The sequence below is a fragment of the Alosa alosa genome, chromosome 16 (genome assembly GCF_017589495.1).
Source record: "Alosa alosa isolate M-15738 ecotype Scorff River chromosome 16, AALO_Geno_1.1, whole genome shotgun sequence".
In the NCBI taxonomy this organism is placed as follows: domain Eukaryota; kingdom Metazoa; phylum Chordata; class Actinopteri; order Clupeiformes; family Clupeidae; genus Alosa; species Alosa alosa.
In genome coordinates, this window is record NC_063204.1 from 6,485,794 (window position 1) to 6,509,996 (window position 24,203).

Below are 24,203 nucleotides of genomic sequence, written 5' to 3' on the forward strand. Positions count from 1 at the left end.
GCCATGCATGAGTTGCCTTATCTCCCCATGCATCCTCCCCACTGATAGCAGCCAGCCTATTGACTCAGGCCTTCGAGAGGAAGAGGGTCTTTCGACAGTAATCTCCTGCCAAAACCCAAAGCCAAAGACAATTCCCCACAATAAGGCAGTGGAGGAGTGAGAGTGTGTGTGTGTGTGTGTGTGTGTGTGTGTGTGTGTGCCTGTGTGCCTGTGTGCGTGTGCCTGTGTGTGTGTGTGTGTGTGTGTGTGTGTGTGTGTGTGTGAGAGAGAGAGGCTTAGGAGGGAGTGCCGGCAGGGCAGACAGAGGACACTCACACGGATGCCTTAATAAAGACGTCCACTGAGTGAGTCCACTGAGCCCAAGCCCTCGCCAGACCAAATATTAATAAAAGCCTAAGCTGGCAGGTGTTGACTCTGTCTTTTTCTCTCTTTCATTTGTCTCTTTTTCTCCTTCTTTCACTCATCTCTCCTCTCTCTTTCTCTCTCAATCTCACGCACACAGTCATGCACACACACACACACACACACAGAGTCATGCACACATACACACACATAGATTCTCCTTGAGTATTTTTCTTTTCTCAATACATCTCAATATTGCTGGGAGCTCGGCTCCCTCTCCCACCTCCTCAGGGACGGCGCGGATGTTTGTGAAGCCCTTGCGGAAGACCACGTAGACGCGGCGGGCACCACAGCGGAGGGCAGAGGTGGCGCAGTCAAAGGCTGTGTCGCCCGCGCCAAGCACAATGACCGTGCCGCGCAGTCCAGGCAGCGCGGACTGACAGGTGCACATTCCTGGGAGACAGAGAGAAAAAAGGGACAGAACGAGTGGGAGAGGGAGAGAGAGAGAGAGAGAGAGAGAGATGGAGAGAGAGAGAGAGAGAGTAAGAGAGAAGTGAGAAACACGATTTCTGTCTGTGGAACCATTCCTGCTTAACGGCTCAGCAGACGCTAGTACTTAAGGCGGTGTAAAATTGCATCTTGGAGTCTGCCGACACAGCATGTCCCTATCAAATTATTCTGCTTCAATGAGAGGCAGTTCCACCTTATCTCCGTCTCTCTCTCTCTCTCTCCCTTCCCTCTCCCTCACTCAAATTGTACACATATAGGTAATTTTGTATTCAGGCCTTTCTCCTCGCGATGCTTTTATTTTTATCTGCCATATGAACGAGTGCAGATTACGTAGAACGCTGCCCGATGTCAACATCTGATAATACGTGCGGTGTAGATCCAGCGACATGTGATGTATTCAGGTATCCCTGCGTGTGCACAAAAGGAAACATACCGGTAAATGGTTTCTCTTCCACCAAAGCCAGAGTGAGTGGTGTCACTCATGGGGGGAGAGGGAGAGCAAATGGCTTCTGGTAATTGAAACTGGATGCGTGAGTGTACCTGCGGTGTCTTACCCACAATCCCCAATCCCTGCCATGATCAAAGCAACACCTGGCCTACAGTATTTTCCTTTTTCATAGACAATGTCTTCTAGTCCACTGCTTCGTCAGTTATTCCATTGTGCTGTACCTCAAATAGTGATGGGGGGGGGGGGGGAGATTTGAGACTTTCAGAGAAAACCAATTGTGTAATTGCACACATTTTTGACAGCCTTACCATTTATGCCACAAACCTCAGAGCGCATTGTGCAATCCGACTGAGCTTACACAACACTCATCGAAGGTTTTGACATCCATGCTGATGCATTCCCCAAGAAACCATTATCTCCTGTCCTATGTCTCAGGGGAGCAATCAACATGGGAAATAGTAAGTGGTCTCATTATGGACCTGGAAAGACTCCACCAACAGCTTCATACACCAAGCTGTAAGGATGGTCTCAAGTTATGGAATCCAATTCACTGTGTGCATGAACTGCACAACTCAATTACATAAAACAAACACTTCTGCTGCTCTTACAATAACTTGCACCACTATGCCACTTTCTTTATTACTTAGGTCAAACAGTATTTTATAGTATTTTACAGGCACTGGTTTTATTGACTGTCTATGCAGTTTCAAAAAAATTTTGCTGCCTTATTTTTTCAATTATTATATGCCCTATTCACTTATTTACATTTTTTTGTTTACAATGTTATTGTCTGTGGACTTAAAATTGGTCAAATATGTCTGTGTCTTCACCGTGGATAGCATTTCGATCCTTTGTATGTCTGGAACATCCAATTCTTTTGACCTTTTGAATCCTCTGTGATGCTGCAAGCTCCAATCCCTTAAGCGGTTTTTCATTGCCTAGGGTGACATCATCGAACACGCCAAAATCCATTCTCCTGTCCATCCACGGTTATCATGCAGGAATGACGCCAAAAATGTCCCTTCCCATCAACCGGTGGATCCATTAAACGCCAATATTGACCAATCCACCAGCACGTTGAGGGCTTTGTCATGCAACAACAAATTTGTAGTCTACCTCTCTGGAGGTTTTGTTTTTGGTGCATTCTGTCTGTCTGTCTGTCTGTCCTTAAACATAATAAATAACATAAATTTAAACATAAAGATTTTAGTTTCACATTATGTTGCAAGCAACCGTCTAACATGACCAACATAAGGCTACAAATTGTGGTTAATTAGTGTCGATAGCGTGTTGCGTGTTATTGTTGTGAACCATAGGAACTTTTAGGAACTTTAATTGTAGGCTATAGCCAAATTGAAATAAAATGTGAATTTATGATAACCGTATGATGATCCCATATTTGGAGATGATCTGACGTGGGCTCATAGGAATGCTACCATAACTTATTGATTTAAAAAAGAGCATATGTGATAAGCCTATATAGGCCAGCCTATGGCATTTCTCATTTCTTGCAGATAATTGGTTATAATCGTAGTTAGTTTAGTTTTACAGAAGGTTTTGTGCAAAGACTTAGTGTAACCGAGGTCGTAATTCGCCTGCCGCTCACGGCCCTCGAACCCGCACACCTCCACACACACCGGCATGGGAGTCGAACGCTCTAACCACTTAGCTAAAACATTGTTCCTACTGTACATTGTATCCATCATGTTCCAACAGAATAAGTAGCCTACATGTTGAATTTCTTGAATTTCCCCTGGGGATCAATAAAGTATCTATCTCTCTATCTATCTGTTGCACCAATTCTGGACACATGTTGGATACGTGTAAGTACATGCAGGTGTATGTAGGCTGCTTATAAAAAGGCAATTATTCTGATACGTCATTAACGTCTTATTCTGATGGGTCATTCTGATATGTCGGATGGTATGGCGGATGGTATGACGTTTGGTTGGGTGGTCGGAAGGTTTTAGGCATGATTCTCGCGCCATACACAGTGTCTTGTTGTTCCAAGTTCCACTCGGCGACAGTTGACAGCGTCTCTGCCTCTATAACATGACTTCTCTCTCTCTCCGACCTGCATATCAAACTTCTGCCGGCTGAACGTGAACGTGGTGGTACACAAAGAATGACTAGTGTGGCCTACAGCATCTCTGCCACTTGTGTCTCATAATTGAATTGACATTTTTAATTACTAGCTGCTGTACTTACCTGATTTACTGGCCTTGGCAACAAGAGGTAGGAAATCCTTGGATGTGTAAAAACCTTGTTCCATGTTCAGTCCTTCAAAGATTTTGTGCCTGTTGGCCTGCGGCAGACCTAATAAAGCGAAGAGAAAGATTAGGTGAAAATTAAATACACAATCTGCAGGTAATATACAGTAGAAGTTCTACATTAAGCAAGCATTTATGAGTACATAAGAAATAACAGCAATCTTTTAGTAGTTTTATACATTTACACAGTACATTTTATATATTTTTTTTATATTTTATTTTACTTTATGTTGTCAAAACTGGCAGTAAAATTCACATTTTCCCTGTAAACACCACCAACTCTATATTAAAGCAGGTGCATTACTCTTAATATGTCATATCACATGTCGTACACATCCGTATAACTGTATGAATTATTAGTGAGGCTTTTTGTCTCTAGGAAAACCATTGCTGTCTATTGTACCATTGTATGCAGTCGTTAACCTCTGGGCTCTACATAGTGATTTTAATTGTGACACCAATATTTAAATACATGCTTTAGAAATACCCCACAAAGCCTCTAATTTTTCACAACTGGTCATTACCACATCCTGTATTAAAAATCACGCTTGATTAATTTGGATGTTGAATTTACATATTCAAACTCCCATTCACTTTTATGCAAAAAGGCATAAAAAGAAACAATGACCAAGATCCATGATGCTATTTAAGATTTTACCAAAATCTAGTACTAGGTAACCTGAGACCTAATTTGGCTTTGCAAAGCTTTTAGGAAGGAGATGCCTTTTCGGTCTCTCCTTCCATCTCGTCTCTCAGCAGCAGCCAGCTCATTTGGGCAAAGTAAAAGCGCTGCATTCCTCCTAAAGCCTGTCTGAGTCGGAGCCAAGGCAACAGAGTCCACGCTCTCCAGCCGCAGCCCCACATGGAAGATGGAGAGCAACGAGGCCGACGCGTCCGATGTCAGAATCAATTAACTCTGCCATACACTCGTCAGCCATAATTTGATTTCGGGAGAACCTCTCTGGCCAAGTTGAGCATTGCAAAATGGATTAATGGACTTTCACCATGTCCGGATTTCCATCGGAGCCCTTTTGTCTATCACATTTTCTTCTTTTTTTTGCCTCGTTCTTTGGTTCATTTACAGCTGGCTGTATCAGAAAGGGAATATATCTAATACATCAGCAAAACAATCCATTTGTATAAGCGCTTTCCAAACATGATTAAAAGTTTAAGCATGCTTTGACTTCAACTGAAAACATTTCAAATCAGAGCAAGTAGGCATGGCTATATTTTGATCAGCAGCACAGGTAACCATTAGCAACTGGAGAGAAGCATTTTTCTTTAGGTAACCAGTGACCTTGTGGAGTCAAAAAGTAAGCCTATCTAAACTAGCAAACAACTCTCTCTCTCTCTCTCTCTCTCTCTCTCTCTCTCTCTCTCTCTCTCTCTCTCTCTCTCTCTCTCTCTCTCTCTCTCTCTATCTATCTCTCTCTCTCTCTCTCTCTCCCACGCATTTCCTATTAACTTTTAATTAATGCAGAGAATATTCAGTCATGGTTTTTCAATTTGGGGAGTTTTTGGCCACCACTAACGAAGGTGTCATTATCCTCCCCGAGTCTGGTGAGGAAGCAAGGTGAAAAGAACACCAAGATTTGGTGAGTTAAACTTATTACTAACAGAGGCGGCCATTATTTCACTGGATAATTAGACGCCCACGTGTTAATCACACGCTGTCTCACCTTTTACATTTGCCAATTACACCATAATTATTCAGTTTTTCAAACTTAATTTCACACAGAGACCAAAAAGGGGCCCCATGCTTCCTGATTCCAACAGAGGGAAAAGCCAGTCACTTCAGTCTCTGTCACTCACACACACACACACACACACACACACACACACGCACACACACGCACGCTCTAGAGAGAGAGGTGCGCTCGCGCGCACACACACACGCACACACACACACACACACACACACACACACACACACACACACACACACACACACGCTCTAGAGACACACACACACACACACCACACACATACACACACACCTACTGCCTCAGATTGAGAGTGGGCGTAGTATGCTGGCTTCCTGCCACATTAAACTGCGTCCTTTCAGCTGCCCACATCTCAACTTGACTGGCCTGTGGTTGTACATTACCGTGGGACGTTAGTGCCATTGCGGCTTCATAAATGCGCTCGTTCCGTCCCAAGCTCTAGGTTATCCTATTACACCCCCCTGTTAAATAGTAAATATCATTTGACAGTCAAGGGGAAATGATATCATGGATGAGAGCTCATAAAATATGAATTGGAATGGCTAAATAATAGACTGGGGCAGAGTTGTAACACTGTGAAGAACTTTTCCCCTCAGTGGAAGACAGTGACTGTAAATATTCATGTCTAAGAGTGCAACAGAATAACTCAAATTGATAGGTGTAAGTAATTCCTGGTTAAATATTATTGTATTACACACAGCGTAAAATGTTTTATTCTTATGCACTGGTGGGGGACACAGTGTAAAACAGTGAGAGTGAACAATTAGAGGCCTGCAAGTACTGTAACTATGCTTAGATCTGGGGTTATGGTGAAGATAAGTACTTTTAATGAGCAGCACTTTTTAGGGGGTCTAACTTTAATTGTCAAGTGTGCAGTAAACAGGATTGCATTTGATTGCCTGCTTGTGGGGATTCAGACAGCGCTACACTGTGCCTCACTGTGTGTCACATTATTATGCCATTTGATAGCCTGCCATGAGTCCTTGGGCAGTGAAAGTTAGTATCTACGCCTTATCACAGTACCACAAATATCACAGTACCACAAAACATGTTTACAAGACAAGTTGACGCCATCAAACTTTGTATTCCTTTAAAGCAATCCTAAGACATAAAGACGTCACATTGCATGAGAGCGTAAATGAAATAAATATGTGCACACCTGCTATACCCACGCGGGCCATGTTCTGCAAACTGTGAGAGGGGAGCTGTTTGTGGCTGTTGTGTGCGCGCAAAAGCATCCAACGCAAGTTATGGGACATTAGGTTTTCTGCTTGAGTGCAGCCAACGCTGATGGATAAGGTACCTCATACTGTTAGTTTAACAGACCTGAGTCGTCATTAGTATTCGACTGCAAATCAAAGGAGGTGGTGGTGGGGATGGAGGGATGGAGGGATGGAGGGAGGGAGGGAGGAGGAGGGGGGGCAGGCCACTGTGAGCGCATATGACAGAGCGGATTCTAACAGTAGCTTAGCCATTTCTGACAAGCGCCTTTGTAAGTAATGCGTCTCCATTTGTCACACGTAGCATCTCATTTGCCTCCGTTTTGCAGATTCCCCGCAGCGAGCCTCAGTACAGTAAGCAGCCACACCGCCCTCCCTCTCCCTCGCTCTCGCTCTCTCTCTCTCTCTCTCTCTCTCTCTCTCTCTCTCTCTCTCTCTCTCTCTCTCTCTCTCTCTCTCTCTCCTCCCCCTCTCTCTCTCTCCTCTCTCTCCCTCTCTCTCTCTCTCTCTCTCTGTTGTGAAGAATAAAAAATAATAAATCATCTGTTGCAGATGTTTTCATTCGCAGGCTGGTCGGGGCGCTCGTTAATCACATGTTATCAGTAGCCATCAGCGGGCCAGGGGGAGAGGAGAGGAAAGCAGAGGAGAGGGAAAGAGCCAGCACAGCACAGTGTGCATCTCCCACTGAAGTGTGTGTGTGTGTGTGTGTGTGTGTGTGTGTGTGTGTGTGTGTGTGTGTGTGTGAGAGAGAGAGAGAGTTTGTGGGCAGGGTGAAGGGAGGGCATGGAAAGGGTGGTGTGTGCAGGGTGGGGTGTGGGAGTGTGAGAGTGTGTGTGTGTGTGGGGGGAACTTTTATTCAGCGCACAGTCCCTGACCCCCCTTATGAATTGCTCAAAGATGAACAGGAATCAAGGGCACCGAGTTAAATAATGCACAGGCACACTAAGTACATTAAGATTTAACATAAATAAAGAGCCCTGGTGCCACGCATGCCCTCTTCCCCCTGCTTTTCATTAACCTTGTCATGATGAAAGACCAGGGAGAAAGAGAAGAGATGGACAGAGTCCGGCACACAAAGAAAGAGAGGAGGACACTCCCAAAGAGGGTGTTATGAGAAAATGGCCTGTTTTTCTTTTTCCTCGCCTTTTGGTCGCGTCTCGTCTTTGCTAGTAGCAGCTAATCGATGTCACTGGGTTTGGGGCTTTGTGGCAGATAAAGAAAAGACTCATTGTGACATCTGCCATGAAGGTGGGACTTCAAAAGCGCTCGGGGGACAATGTTTGCCTCACATGTCCCTCCGTCTTTGATGTGCGACGACTGATACATCATCATATGGTCTAATTGTGCGGAAGTCATATTTGGTTGTGGCTCATGCGGTGCAGCCATCGATCAGCCATCTTTTTAAAACCTTGAAGGCTTTTCTCGAGCAAAATATCAGAGCCTTTCAAACAGTCAATAAAAAATCCATTTTTGAGTCTCTCCATCATACCCTGATCCTTTCAGTCCTTGTTCAGCTCTGTCCCAGCTGTTTTGAACATTGCTGCTTTTTTCCCCTGCCCTTCTCTCTCTCCCTCTCTCTCATTCTTTCTTTCTCTCTCTCTCTCTCTCTTCTCCTCCCTTTCATGGTGTTCCAGCCAAATCAACACGTTTTTTTCCTTTGAACTCTGCCGTCTTTTGAAACATCTGCCCGCCTGTCTGTATTCCGCCGCGATAAAAACGTGTGCGTGTACGTGTACCTGTTTGTGTGTGTGTGTGTGTGTGTGTGTGTGTGTGTGTGTGTGTGTGCGTGCGCGTATGGGTGAGTGTGTGTGTGAATGCAAATAGCCTAACGTTCGCCACGTCAGGCCGTGGCCTCGTATCAAAGCCCCGACCTCACAGTGGCTTGGCTACATCACAGAGGCCCCACTGAGGTGGCGGCTGAAGGGTTAACTGAAGGGTGCTCTTTAGAGCTGCTGAGGTCCGGAGCCTCGCCTGCCCCTCGGAGCCTATAACCCAGGAAACAATGGCCTTATCTGCCCGCCTCAACCTTCCCTCTATTCACCCCCAGAGCCAGGGATAAATTTGCATGTCAATCATAGCAGAGGATGACATTTAAAAAGCCTGTAAAAGGACTAATATGAAATCATAGAAATTAATTGCAAACATGGCAGAGCTGCTTCTCCCTCTCTTTCTCTCTGTCTCTCTCTTTCTCTCTCTCTCTCTTTCTCTCTCTCTCTGTCTTTCTCTTTCTGTCTCCCTGGGAATTGAAAATTCCTTTGCATCCTTTTGTGACAGAGAATTCCCAAAATGCTTCGAGTAAAGGGGTCTTGGTAATTAGAGACACCATTATCAAAAGACTTGAAGCGTTTTTAAACAATGAATAATACATTTCTCTTTTTTCTTTGCCTTTTTGCTGTTTGGTACAATAAAACAAACAGATAACACAGCTTCAAGGAATGTTTGAAATTCTCAGATCAATTCACAAACAGTGGGATATATTTTCTTCCTATAAAAAAGCTAAATTACAGTCTTAAAAACCCTCTTTTATTTTAGTAAATATAACTTTCTGGATGTTGAGGGAGGCATAATATGAAATGCACCAGTATGTAAAAAAGTGCCTCTTTGATTGATTTTAATGAGGTAAAGAACCTTTTCATGTGGCTGTGTATCCAGCAGCTAACAGCTGCTCTGAATACCAACATTAGCAACGTCTGCTAAGATGGTAAAATGTGGAGAAAAAGCTCCATGTTCCTCCAAAAAATCATTAAACTGCCATCTAGTGAGATGCTAGTTGCAGGAGAGAGAGATAGAGAGAGAGAGAGAGAGAGAGAGAGAGAGATAACTGTGCACATGGGGAAAAAGAGTGGAACTGAAAAAAAAAAAAGAAAAGGCTGCATCAAGGTTAAAGGTATAGATATAAAGGAGGAGGCAGGCACAGGTGAAGGTTAGAGATAAATACAATAATTATTGATTCAAAAGGTGCGAAGGTCACTGCTTATATAATCCTCAGTTATAAAGTAAATACAAATAAGAGAGAGAGAAATGCCAGAAGAAGAGAAATGGAGAGAAAGAGAGAGAGAGAGAGGGAGAAAGAGAGAGAGAGTGGTTTTAAGAGAATGTGCACTGTAAGTTGTCCATATGTTTTCAGAGGTAGCCTCCGCGTTCTAAAAGTGACTCTGAAAGAAGAAGGCGGATGTTATCAGACAGCGGTGCGCTGATAAGCTACGTAGCTAAAGAGCGTTCCGGGGTCAACGAGTGCGCACGGCTGAAAGTCTCAGCAGGGGGGGGGGCGAGGTGGCCTGCGGAGTCAGAGTGTAGGGGGAAAGCCTCCTGCAGGAACCAGTGGGTGGTCCAGGCACACCAGCGATAGCAGAGAGAGGAGAGAGGGAGAGGGAGAGAGGGAGAGGGAGACAGGGAGAGGGAGAGAGGGAGGGAGGCTTGGATTGAGTCAGGTCAGGCTGGCTTGGCGGGGTGGGGTGGGGTGGGGTGAAGAAGGGGTTGGTGATTCCGTGTCTCCGATGATTCAGGAGAGTGGGGCCAGTGGATGGCCTAGGCAAGAGATTTTTTTTGCCAGTGGGGGTGAACAGCGGGGTATTTCTGGAACTACACCAACGCCTTATGTGCAGGGACGTCGGGCGGAGGTTGAACAAAAGCCTCCATGATGGCCCCAACAGCACAAAAGAACAATGTTTCCCAGAAACCTCACCTCTAACATGTAAACCCAAAATTAACCAATAAATTGAAGCTAAAATAAATATTTGAACTGTGTACCAGTAACATATAGTTATGAATATAACCTTGGTTCTCTGAAGGAGAACACAGACATTAATTGATGGGAAGCCATCCCTGCATGATGTCACATGAATCTAGATAACACTCAAAAAAGCTGCTCTATATTTTTTAGTTAGACAAAATGTATGAGTTTGACTGTTTGGGCAAAGATCCTTGATTACTAGCAAGATAGAGCAACGTAATTCGTTACTATGGGAGCAAAATGGGACAGTTCCGGTCTGCATAAGTGGGAGTGTCACCTTACGCCACTAAATAAACTTTCTCTTAATAAGCAATAAGAACAGATAAACATAGTTGTGTTCACAATATCATTGTCTATAATCATGTATGATACCAATGAATCATTCTTTAGGACTTTATATAAATAATTTAATTAGTCATGTGTACCGAGCTAGCTAGCTAGCTAACGCTAGCTTAAAACGCCATACAAGTGGATGGGAGTAGCTATGGCAATACAGATATGCGCTAACAAGTGACTAGTAGTTGAAGGACTTCGCTTAAACTTAATATACTGTTCCAAATTTGCTTGAGTATAAACTATCCACTTTAACTAATGTCAGTAATGTTATTCAGCTAGTTGTCATTTCAAAGAAATTACACTTCTCCGTTTAAAATGTTACCTTAGCTAAGAGGCTAGCTAGCATGCTAACAAACACTAAAAAATTACACTTTTAGGCTTGACATGATCCCAAACACTTACAGATTATGACAAAATGTTCCAAAAAACCCTCAACAAATCCAGAAAGATATAATGACCAATTTATTGGTAAAATTCCACAAGTCTCCATTGACATTAGTGCAGCCAGGGTTTACTCTGGTCTGCATAAAGAGATTCCCCCCCCCCCTAATCTGTCGAACTGAAATTGTCGAACGCTTATTTTAGCCTCTCGCTCCGCTTTAACCCTCTCTGGTTTGGGTTTACAATGTGCCTTTCTCTTCCCCTTATCTCTCCCACTAAATCTCTCTGATGGTGAGCTAGTGGTCAAAGAAATAGGCAGCACGGAAGAAAAAAAAAACAGAGTGGACAGCGAGAGAAGATAGGGAAAAAACTGACCAATGCCGATGAAGATGGCTTTGTATCCGTCTTCTTTCAGGGACAGTAGTGTCACGCCGTCCTGGCCCAGTCCCTTCTCACACTCGATCTGAAAGGGAAACACACACACAGGCCTTTACAATGACAGCTGCACAGCAGGAAACATGCAGCAGGAGGAGAGCACAAGGAGACGGGTAAAGACAGTGGATATATATAGAGCAGGCATCTATAAGGAAAGAGACGAGAAAGCCAGGGAGGTAAAGAGATGGATAGAGAAGGAGAGAGAGAGAGAGAGAGAGGGGGAGAGAGGGAGGACAGCAATCCAGGACTGACAGACGGAGAGGGAAAAAGGGAAAGGGGGAGGGGGAGGGGAGGGGGGGTGGATTGGTTTGGTCACTGGTGGCGGAATGCATAATGTATCTGCAGTGATAGCACTGCGAGGTTGGAACTTTTTTGCTGGGCGGATGTGCGCACTGCTGGCTCTGCTGTGCTGGCGTCAGCCCTACTGACTCAGACACTCCATCGCAGCCCCTTGGCATTAATGCGGGCCCTCCAAAGGTTACGCGTCGCACCACGTCTCCGCTGCCGCACGCCGCCGCACGCCGCCCCAACGCCTCATTCAGCACAAACGCTTACAGACAACATGCAAATGACAATCCGCCCGCCCCGCCTTCCTACAACCACCCGTCTGTTTACGCTCTCTCTCTCTCTCTCTCTCTCCTACCACCGCCGCTCAGCATCCACCGCAGACAAACACAGCCCACCCACAACCACTTTGGAGCAAACTTGGGAAAGTGGAGAGAGCGAAATAGGTTTCCGGCCGCCGAGACGAGCAGGTGTGTCCGGATGAGGACTATCGATTGCCCTTTCTCACCGCGGCGGCATTCAGACGACAGACAGACGCACGGCCCTGAGAAAGGAGGTGGGTGGGGGGTGTGTGTAGGGGTGAGGGTGAGGGTGAGGCAGGGGGTGGGGAGAGGGGAGTGGGGGGGGCAGCGGTGGTGGTGGTGGTGGTGGTGGAGGGATTGAGCTTGTGCTGGTCTGCTTCCCTAATGCAGATTTTAATTGTTCTTTATTAATGCGGCTGACATTTGGGCTTGCTGATGGTCGCAGAGACCTGTCGCCTGCCGCCTGCGTCTGATGAGTGCTCAGGAAACGAGGGAGGGAGGGAGGCAAAGGAGGGGAAGGAGGGATGAGAAATAGAGAAAGGGGAGAGAAAGATAGGGAGGAAGGGAGGGAGGGAGGAGGAGAGAGGAGGGTGAGCCGAGGTGGCATGGCTCTCATTACCTTGACACCCAGGTCCTTCATCAGCTCCACCTCAAACTGCACCACCTCGTAGGGGAGGCGGAACTGAGGGATCTCCGCGGAGCTGCAGAGGGAGAGAGAGAGAGAGAGAGAGAGAAAAACCACAAGGAGAAAAACCCTAACCCTAGGAGGAAGAGAAAAGGCTCTCTAAGGGATCTAAAAAGCACGGGCCTGAAAATGAAAAGAAGAAAAGACCACTGCACACACACACACACACACACAAACGAGAGAAAAATTCTCTCTCAACTCATAGAGGACCTGTTCATCTCCCTTATTCCATTTGATGTTATGGTTCGGGGAAGCACATCTCTTTTTCACGTCCTTTCTCCTCCCCCGGCCTGCCCCACCGGACTCTCGGCTCGCTCCATCTCGATTCCCACGCGGCCCCTGGGCCTCAGTGCTGCTCTGGACGTCCATAAGTCTCTCTTGAGCCATCGACAGGTCTGGTGCTCGGCAGCGGAAGTCCAGAAATATGTAATTGATAAGGCCCGTCGGGTGCTCGGCATTTGAGAGATGAATATTCCCAATTATGCCAGCCACTCATTAGTTATTCTGACCTTATACAATGTGCTGTGTATCGATCCAGCCAAGCATGATCAACAATGCCCTTTAGTAGCATTGGCTGCCCCCTGTTAGGATGTGAATTTGGAGCATGGGTGGTCTGCGTTGCGTCAGCAGAGTGAATTAAGGAGGTGCGGAGGTAGGATGGAGAGACTGGACAGATAGACGGACGAACGGAATGGACGGACCACTGACCTTAGCCCACCGATGTACTTCTGCTTCTCGAAGATGGTGAGGTTGTCGTAGCCAAGGCGACCCAGGAAGGAGGCGCAGCTGATGCTAGCAGGCCCACAGCCAATCAGAGCGATCTTCGTGTGGAAGCTGGCGGGCATCCGGTCGGGTGGCGGGAGTGCCGGGTTGCGCACCTGTGGGACGCCCATCTTGCTGAACACCTGAATGGGAAGATAGGGATATCAGGTCACTCAAACTTGTTTCAGCTTCCATTTTGTGTCCTCTTCCTGTTCCTCCATCAAAGATTCTACAAACACGGCAAAGGAACTGCTTACTGCTTCCAAGGATGACTGATTCTCCCTGTCACAGGCCTATAATTTTAGAAGCTGTGTTTTTACTCAAGCACCATGTGGTATGTGTGTGCATGTGAAATCCTCTGGTCTTTAAGAAAATACCAGGTTGTACCTGTCTATTTCCAGGCACAGTAAAAGCTTTGACAAGAGACAGATAAAACTCTTTTTTTCACTACTGATTTTGCACGTTCCATTCGGTCATTTCTTTTATAGGGTTCCTACCATGAGTTCAACAGCAAATTGCCAAGCATATGGTCACAGACTTGACCTAGCACTGGCTTTGAGGAAAACACATTTGAAAAATGAACACTACATCCTTCCAAGACTAAAAGCCTTGTCTGCTAATCAATCCCTAAAAAGAGGAGAATGTCATGCATTCTTGTCAAACAAAGATACTTAAGCGATACGCTACGGACACTGTGAGCTGTACAAATGCGCTTTAATGAGCAGCCTTTAGCAATTTATCCATTACCACATGTAAAGTGAGGGTACAGGCTCTTTGTCTGCATAATAAGATTATTGCGATCCATACATAAAGGCTGGCATTGTTAGTACAATATTATGCCTGAGCAGGCGACAGTGTAGGTGATATTAATTTATTCATGAGTTTCATGAACTGTGAAACCTAAATTGCTGCATGACAATGCATTCTTAATAATCCCTAAGAGCAGTTTAGAGGCTCGCCCTATTATTCTGCTCCTGCTGTGGCTATGAAACAAACAATTCACATTCCAAATGCAATCTCGGAGTTATCATCACACCCCCCTCTTCTCGCGACTAATTGAAACAATGAACTCCAAACCGCAGGCACTCCAGGAAGTGATTTACTGTACGCACAGGGGCCCTGGTGCACCGATGCGCCCGGGGGCGACGCTTTCCACCATCGCACGTCAACGCTGTCCATCAGAGAGGAGAGATGACGCCACGAGCACAAGCTTCCGGCCAAGTCCCAAATAGACGTCCTTCACAGCGAGAATGTGCGTCAGCACTGCTGGAAATGTTTGAAACCAATTAAAATGCCATCACAATGCCATCTCATCGACTGAGTCAAACTGAAAGCATGATCACAGTCATACTCAGTACCAGTGGTTGGCTGCAAATATGGTTTTTGATGTTTTTTTTTTTTTTTTGGGGCAGTTGTCCATTATAATGCCAGAGATGTCCCACTCAGTCTTGCAGAGCATCAGTGTGCAGGGGCAGTGGTGGGAACTGGGAGAAGGCTTGAATAGGGATGTCAGCGGTGTTGTGAACCGAGGAGAACTGCGAGACGCAAACACACACCCCGGGTGGCAGACTCTTCTCGCACTATTTGCAGACAAGAGGCCCTTCAGACGCTAATGCGCTTAGCCAGCTCAGAGGTTTTAAAGGCGAAAAAAGGTGGCATTTCTATGTGTGTGTGTGTGTGTGTGTGTGTGTGTGTGTGTGAGTGTGTGTGAGTCAGTGTGTGTGCATGTGCATGCGTGCATCTGTGTGTTTTCTATGTGTGTGTGTGTGTGTGTGTGTGTGGGTGTCTTGTCATATAATTGAAAAGAGACATTGACTTTATCAGCCAGTGCAGTGGGGACAACAGGAGGTGTGGGTGAATGGAGCTGGGGTCTTGATAGCCCCTCTTCCTAGGGCTATCTAATTATCAGGCCGATAACCACCCTGACCTTTCACATTTAAGGAGAGAGAAGCTGCCACCTGGATGGAGACATCCAGCCCAGCGTGGCCCTCCAGAATGGCAGCTTGTGTAATTGTGCCTTTTATCCTTTATGGAAGTAATGAAACTTTGGCTCGCAGGGGCTCTTGTCGTCTGTGTGTGTGTGTGTGTGTGTGTGTGTGTGTGTGTGTGTGTGTGTGTTTGTGTGTTTGTTGTGTGTGTGTGTGTGTGTGATGATGTGTGTGTCCCTTTGCATCTCTGTGTGAAGTCTGTTTTTTGCTGTTATGTGTGTTCGATCGGCCCTGATGGTGAAGTTGAAGAGGTTTGGGATTTGACAAGAAGCTCTGAAAGATAAATGTCATGTTTGAAGTGTTGCCTTGGCTTGATAATTAAGACTTACAGTACAGTACAAAGAAGCTGCTCAACACAGAACACAGCTTACAGAAGTCTTTAAACTAAGACTACGGACTCTTGACATGAGACAACCCAGTAGGGAGATCATGTCCTCAAATGTTGATCACAAACACACATTACGGTCATTTTTGTCAGTAATACTGGACGTAAATGGTTGAAATAACATAAATTGCTTGCCATATATTTCATAAACTCACAGAAGTAGTATGTGAAGTAGTGTGGTAGTGACAATAGAAGAGCAGTAGAACACAGATGTGTTAGAACATAGATGTGTTAGAACATAGATGTGTTCTACTGCTACACAACATAATCACACAAAACACAAACTTCTTATAAAAAATAGAATGCAAGAATGAGAAAAGAGAGAGAGAGAGAGAGTGTGTGTGTGTGTGTGTGTGTGTGTGGGGGGGGGTATTCACAATGCTTCAGCTTACAATGGAAAATGGAAAAGCGTGGCGCTTCTCACTCTCCCCAAGTCTTTGCACCTCTGGGATTTGTAACCTCGAAAAAAAACACAGCCCCATTATCCTCTATTCATTTCTCAGTGAGAGTTGAGGCATCCTCGTACAATAACATTTATCTGTTCGCCATCAGCAGCCATATCCAGCACCGCCTCTGTCTGTTTGACCCCCCCTCTTCTCCCACACACACACACACACACACACACACACACACACACACACACACACACACACACACTCCAGCTCACCTCAGTACACAGAGGCCCAGTTAGAAGACGAAAGCGCATCCTAAACCACATCCATCTGAGGCTGGGTGGTCATAGACGGCAACTGAAGCCCACACATCATCTTTTGACATTTAATTAGCAGTTAGCACAGGCCTGAAGAAAGACGTCCAGGGTGACAATGACACTGACACATCACTGACACATGACAATGACACTGACACATGACAATGACACTGACACATGCAGTGATTAGCGCAGGACTTCTGTGGCTTAAAAATCACCTGTAGTCAGTTTCACCTGTAGTCAGTTTCACCTGTAGTCAGTGTGAGAAGCTCTCTCTCTCTCTCTCACACACACACACACACACACACACACACAAACAGGGTGACAGGGACATCCCTGCACACACACACACACACACACACACACACACACACACACACACACACACACACACACACACAACACACACACACACACACACACACACACACGCACAAACACACACAAAGAAACATGATCAAACAAATCCAGTGTCTTATACTTCAAAAACACGAGCTTCATGGCAAAAAAAACTGTCATCAGTGATAACAGTCATGGTGCAGGAAGAACACAGACTGACAGAGCGCAAATCTCCTCTGAAATCCATTTACAGTTGAAGCTGAACGGCATTCCTTTAAAGGACCTCGCTTTGCCAGCCCCATTTCAAATGCTGCCATTTTTCTTTTTTTAACTCTTTTTCTAGGTCTTTCTTGAATAAGATGAAATGAATATTATACAACCTTAAGCCTTGTGTTTTTGGACATGAAAGATTCTGGCATTTCCATTTGGCATCTTTTTAAACAAATGAAGTCATCTCTGTTGACTTTGACATCCAGCATAAGGCACTGCATCTCGTTCTCCCTTTTCTTCTAATCTTCTCTTTCTTTCTTTCTTTCTTTTTTTTTCTCTCTCTCACTCTGTTTTCTCCCATCCTTTCATTTAACACGAGACACATATTTTTTTCATCTCTCTCCTTTCTCCTGTACTCCTTTCTTCTTCCTCGTCCCCCTGTACTGGTGGATCTGACGTTTATCACGGCGGAAGGCTCGGACTCGTGCGATAAACTAGCGGAGAGTTATGAGCGTAATGGGCCGCTATGACAGACGTCGCGCGCCCCGGCCCCAGCCACCGCCATAACAAAGAGAGCACGGGCCCCATTAATACTGCACCACCACCACTCCATCACGCCGCACGGGGACCAAACACACACCGCCAGTCTATGTGTGTGTAGTGTGCGTGTGGGTGTGTTTGTGTGTGTGTGTGTGTGTGTGCATGTGCATGTGTGTGTATGTGTGTGTGTGTATGTGTGAGTGTGTTTGTGTGTGGGGTGTGTGTGTGTGTGTGTGTGTGTGTGTGTGTGTGTGTGTGTGTGGGTGTGTGCATGTGTGTGTATGTGTGAGAGTGTGTGTGTGTGTGTGTAGTGTGTGTATGCGTGAGAGTGTGTGTGTGTGTGTGTAGTGTGTGTGTGTATGCGTGCGTGTGTGTGCATGTGCATGTGTGTGTATGTGTGTGTGTGTATGTGTGAGTGTGTTTGTGTGTGTGTGTGTAGTGTGTGTGTGTGTGTGCGTGTGTGTGTGTGTGTGTGTGGGTGTGTGCATGTGTGTGTATGTGTGAGAGTGTGTGTGTGTGTGTGTAGTGTGTGTATGCGTGAGAGTGTGTGTGTGTGTGTGTAGTGTGTGTATGCGTGCGTGTGCGTGTGTGTGTGTGTGTGTGTGTGTGTGTGTGTGTGTGTGTGTGTGTGTGTGTGTGTGTGTGAGAAGGGGGGAGTTACGGCCTTACGGCTGAGCAAGGGGTGCAGGGGAGGGGAGAGGAAGCCTTGGCAGTGGTGGTGGTGGTTGGGGTGGTTGGGGTGGTGGTGGTGGTAGCGGGACAGTTAGTTGGGCCTCAGGCCTCAGCACAAGCTTGGTGAGGAAGGGGCCTATGAAAAATGATAGCATTATAACAGCAGCAGAAGCTGCGGCGGTATATTCTTTAAGAGCAGAGTGATGGTTTAATAAAAGTGGAATTATAGCAAACACCTTATATGTGACTCTCAAGTGGTGTTGGATGTGTTATCCCTCAATAGGGTGCGTGCACGAGTGTGTGTGTGCGTGTGTGTGTGTGTGTGTGTGTGTGTGTGTGTGCATGTGTGTGTGTGTGTGTGCGCATGTCTCCGTGGGTGTGTGTGATGGTGCGTGTGTATGTGCACATGTGTTCCAAAGCGTGTGCGTACGTGTCTGCGTGCATCTTTTAACACGAGTACCTGTACATACACTGTAATTAAGGAGAAAACAGCCAGGAAAGTAATCAATTCTGCATTCATGCGTGATAATCTGTTTTCATGGGCACTCGTGGAGCCTGATCCAGCAGCTGCTTCTGAGTCCCAGAACACACCCGCACAATCACTACATCCCAGTACCTCTGGCTCAGCATACACACACTCGCTGCACACAGGCACGCGCACACACACACACACACACACACAGGCACACACACCAGGCTTGTGCAAAATTCCAGAATTGAATTGAAACTGGCTCTTAAATTCCAATTCAAATCTTGAATTTCACTTGCATTTCAATTGAGGTAGCAAACAGGAAGCAGAAATTTGAATTGTGCACAACCCTGACACAACACACACACACACACACACACACATGCACAAGCACACAAATACACACAGAATGCGCAGGCGCCCACACACACTCACACACACGCACACAGTTTACCAGTACCTTAACTCCAGCACACTATCCCCCTGTGCCTGACTATGTTAGAGGAGCCAGCAGCCTCTGCCGTGCTGTACTCTTTTACTGAGGGTTAAACAAACATCAATACCAGCCTCCAGGCCTCACAATGCCGATCTCCAAGGCTGAGAAATTACAAGTGCAATTATCCAAGGTGAGCAAGAAAGAGCAACCCCACACTGGTGTGGAACAGGATATCGGCACACTGTCTTTATTATAAAGAGCCATGGTGCTTGTGAGTGTGTGTGCGTGGATGTGTGTGTGTGTGTGTGTGCGTGTGTGTGCGTATGTGTGTGTGTGTGTGTGAGTGTGTATGAGTGTGTTTAAATCCACACGGCTCTTGAGCACACATCCCTCTGTAATAAATGTGAAATGAAAACAGTAAGACATTTTTTTGCCGGAGACCTCGCTCTGCATCAGTTCTCTGTGACTTGTCTGAAATACAATGTAGGCTTGGCAAGTAAGGAGAGAGTATTTCATTTAGTCTCTTCCTGACTGCCAGCAGCTGCTGCTCCTCCAGCTTAATTAATATTGCACACTGTACTGTATGTGAGGCTTAGTCAGGATCTAGACTTCGACCACATCTGCTTTTGGACCGCACAATGCCTTTTAGAACCGTATTTCACTTAGCAGAAAGTGACTATGGTTCTGCAGTACCTCATACTACTCACCTGTGATGACTTTTAGAACTGTATTTCACTGAGCAGAAAGTGACCATGGTTCTGCACAATGCCTTTTAGAACCGTATTTCACTGAGTAAAAAGTAATTATTGTTCTGCAGTTCCACATGACCGTATTATGTGACTGGACGCTGTTAAGAATAGGATTGAGCAGTATTATTCAGTGTTCCCACGCATTTTCACTGACAAAATGTACAAACCTTTCCATGACTTTCCAAAGACCTTGAATTACATTTCTATAACTTTTCACGGCCTATAAGTACGAAATTGCTTACTTTAAGCCAAGGCCATAGCCATGGAGTCAACATTGGGGGGACCAAATGCGCATGGCGGGTGAAATCAGTTCCTGCCATTCATACAAATTCATGAACACATGGGGTAATATGTTTATGTAATATGCTTTCTTTTAAACAATAATGTCTAATAATACTGATTTTCTCATTTCCGTGTGCCATTCTATCTTATGCTATTGAGGGTTGAACAAACAACTGTCACTATAATATGAATATGAACATAAATCTGTGCGTTGGTATAGACAATAAGTCCAAATATTGTGGTCGAAGTAGCAAATATTCAAAAATGTGGTTGTCACTTTGGATAGAAGCGTCAACTAAATGAATATACATAGACATGCATTCTAAACGTAAACATTGTTGCTAGTGTCACTGGACAGACCTGCACAGTCTCAGCTAGACCTGCAATTGACACTGTAAAAACATTGCTACATTGAGACATGATGTAGAATACACCGTTGTTGTAATCCTGTGGGATGTTTGATAGGAATCATGTGTAGAATGTGTTATGTTGTGGTGTTGCTCTACCTCGGTGGCGAACTGCTGCAATCCCCCGATGTTGATGGGCCCCTCCTCTGAGGCGTAGAGGTTGCATCCCCCCACACAGAGGTCCGAGGTGGGGCAGACCATCCCACACGTCAGGCCCAGGGGGTTGTCGGACAGGATGGCCTTTGCAGCGCCATAGTAGTTCTGCAACAACATGCATGCACACATGTAAACAACAGAACACGATACAAGCACAATGCATGTGGAGAACACAGTAAGTGTAAGGTAGTTCATGGAACAAGCTTTGTTTCATGCTGAGTGAAAGACAAAAGGCAAACAAGATGGAGGCTATGGACCCTTTCAAGAGAGTTCCATTATCAGCATCATAGTTGGCCCCACAAGACTTCCGTTTTAACATTCCATATGTTATCTTAACCCTTAAAGGAGTACCGTCACACCTGTGTGACGGGAATGTTGGGAAATTAACATTCTAAAGAATATCTGGGTTCATTGAATTCAACATAGAATTTTAGAACCTTCAATTGTTGTGGAACTTAGAATGTTCAAAAACCTACACCTTTAAGGGTTAATGTAGAGGAAGTAGATTGGGGCCCAAATAGAACGTTCAAGCATTGTTTTTGTTTTTATTGTTGAAAGGGTCTATATTGAAAATACATATACATGTACTGCCCGTCAGACACATGGTAGCGACATAGAGAAGAAGAAAAGAGAAACTAGCTCTCGATCATTTTAAGACTGTGGTTTTACAAAAAAAAAAAATCACTTAAAGATGTTAGACCTAGAGTTTCATGTTTCAACAGCTTGTGTGCCTCCACAAGAGTGCACATTTAGGTGTGTATCTTCACTTAAAATCTGGCGTAGGCTTATGTTGTGATGTCCTCTACCGCGAGTGAGCACAAGTGTTTGTGTCCGTCCGTCTGTCTCTGGACTGTAGGATCGATATACCTTTTAGAGCTTAGCAACTACTACTTCCTTGATTGAAAGGCACAAAGGGCCTGTGCTGTACGCTGTGTGGAAGTCATTGGAGGATAGAAGAGAAGTGACAGAGCAATGGGGACAGATAGCACGGGTCTGCGCAGAAAGCCTTGAGGCTCGCGCCTCACAAAGAACGTAGGATGCTTTTCTGAAACAATTAAAGAGTGGAGAGAATGAGATGGGGGTGGAATGAGTGGCATGACAACGGCCTTGATTTGAAAAGCGCCTTATAAGGGACAAAAAAGCTTAGTGTTTGGCGGAGAGTATTAAACCCATTTTGTCTGCGCTTCTCTCTTCTTCCCATAACAATGCGCTGACGGCATAAGCAAGGACCCTGAATGCAAGCTTAATAGCAGCCCGAGTGCAGCTAATAGGCATCGAACGAGTCGAGAGTTCTCTGGCACGCCAGAGCATTCCTCTTTAAATCTCTTTTAGAAATCAAACAAAATAAGCCCTTGTGGAGCTTTCCCTCCCAAGCTCTGCAAATTCCACTGTACCTCTATGGTATTGTCAGGCAGTGCGTTTACAGCGAGTAAATGTCGCGGTGCTCGTCTCATCATTTGCAGTGACTCAACGCAAATGGAGAGAGTGTGACACTGGAGTGGCAGCGCCAGCAAAAGGAAACTGGAGATAGGAGTCTTGTTTAATTGTGCTGCCCATCACTCAAGTAAGACTATCAGGGGATTATTTCAGCCTATTAATTAAAAAAAGTCCACAGACATTACTTGTGATACATTTTCACTGCCAGCGTGACACAAAAGAATGAGTGCAAGTGAAGGCACTGTTCTTTTTTTTTATGTGATGTTACCCAATGAAGCTAATACTCAGTGAAATGAAACAAATGTGGAAAAGGGAGAGAGGGAGAGAGAGAGAGAGAGAGAGAGAGAGAAAGAGAGAAAGAGAGGGAGAGAGGGAGAGAGAGAAAGGTGATGACGGAGAATCAAAAGAATCTCTTGAAATTGGGAGGTGAAGGGGGGAGTGGGGGGGAAAAAAAAAACTTCACTATCTGAATTTTAATGAGTTTCCTTTTGCTTTAAATAAAATAAAATAAAGGATGCCGCTGATAGGGTTTATGATATTTCCCACCATGGGATTAGACAAGCACAGTGTGCAAGAGGAGAGAGAGGGAGCGGGAGAGAGAGAAAGAAAGAGAGAGAGAGAGAGAGAGAGAAAGAAAGAGAGGGAGAGAGAGAGAGAGAGAGAGAGAGACTCATATATCCAGCCCAAATCCCTATAGTCCTTTTTTTAATCTCTGCACTGAACAGTGTAATACAGTGAGCGGGAAAATACCACGAAATAAAATGAAAAAAAGGGGAATGAAATGCAAATATTAATAACAGCTTGAATATTTACCCTTTACGATACCGTATATGCCTGACAAATGTTGTTCCCGAAATGGTTGCTGGTTGCATCAAAGGGATCGAAATGAAAGGGAAGTCTCGGAGTTAACACATTAAATGAAAACTTTGAAAGAGTTATTTTTATCGTGACTTGAGAGAAACAACCTTACTGCAACCTGGCTTGTGAGGGCTGAAATATAGTGGGCCTGATCACTCGCTGAGCTACTGCGGGCTGTGTGTGTGTGTGTGTGTGTGTGTGTGTGTGTGTGTGTGTGTGTGTGTGTGTGTGTGTGTGTGGCTTCTGTTTGAAGCATTTTCAAACGCCATCACCTACATTTGAGCCTAACAGGACTTAAAAAGGAGAAATCATGATAAGATATGATGTATGTCAAGTCTTTAATGACCGCACTCTCTCTAATGACCACAATCCCCCCTCCTACATGCACTGACCAAAAGGCTGAATGAGCATAATTAGGGTTTCCAGTGGAGGTGAACTGATCTCTGCATACAGATATACCTGAAGTCAAAGGCTGACCAGTAGGAGGGATGTGTGGAAGGTACATGGTTTGCATCGAGAGTATGGCTAGGCACTGGCTAATTAATAATAAAGACCACAGTGAATTATTCAATGATTTGCAATATCATCTCTCTCCAAAATAGTGTATTCTTCTTGGCTAATGGGACATACGTTCTGTGGTTCTCTTGGTAATGCAGGGTCATTAATATATTTATCAACATGTAGCAGGCCACTGGCTACTGACATAGCAATGTCGTCTTACCCTCCCAACATAACGCCACAGTTATTTAGTATAATGTATACGTATCTTCAAAGATTTCCACAGACCAAAATCTTTTTCACTGATAGTCGAGTACAAAATCTTATTTTCACTATACATCATGTATGCACATTATTCATATTATTCCACATCATTAACATTGTGGCATTTTTAACACCTGCGTCTTTTCACTTTAAAGTGTAAGAGAAGGGGACAACATACCCTGTACCATGCACACTACGGCACAGCCACAGCTGTGAGCACAGTCACACACACACACACACACGCACACACACACACACACACACAGTCACACACACACAGTCACACACACACAGTCACACACACACACAGTCACACACACACACACATGCACACACACACGCACACACACACACACAAGTCCAGTCAGTGG

The 24,203-nt window shown here is 45.2% G+C and overlaps 1 protein-coding gene across 8 annotated transcripts in view; it reads right to left on the reverse strand.

The window, feature by feature from the left end:
• dpyda.1 (dihydropyrimidine dehydrogenase a, tandem duplicate 1) overlaps nucleotides 1-24,203 on the reverse strand; it is a 157,482-nt gene that overhangs the window by 92,067 nt on the left and 41,212 nt on the right. For 7 of the 8 annotated variants that reach the window (XR_007196075.1, XR_007196077.1, XR_007196076.1 and 4 more), the window contains exons 5-10: nucleotides 20,719-20,880; nucleotides 13,380-13,576; nucleotides 12,606-12,687; nucleotides 11,340-11,427; nucleotides 3,509-3,616; nucleotides 626-795 (exon numbers count right to left, since the gene is read on the reverse strand). Coding sequence is in view for 5 of the 8 variants with exons in the window: in XM_048265810.1 (XP_048121767.1) it covers nucleotides 626-795; nucleotides 3,509-3,616; nucleotides 11,340-11,427; nucleotides 12,606-12,687; nucleotides 13,380-13,576; nucleotides 20,719-20,880 (807 nt within the window). In the remaining 3 variants the exon portion in view is untranslated. Of the gene's footprint in view, nucleotides 1-625; nucleotides 796-3,508; nucleotides 3,617-11,339; nucleotides 11,428-12,605; nucleotides 12,688-13,379; nucleotides 13,577-20,718; nucleotides 20,881-23,025; nucleotides 24,110-24,203 lie in introns of those variants that run through there. The other variant, XM_048265811.1, reaches the window with a different exon arrangement.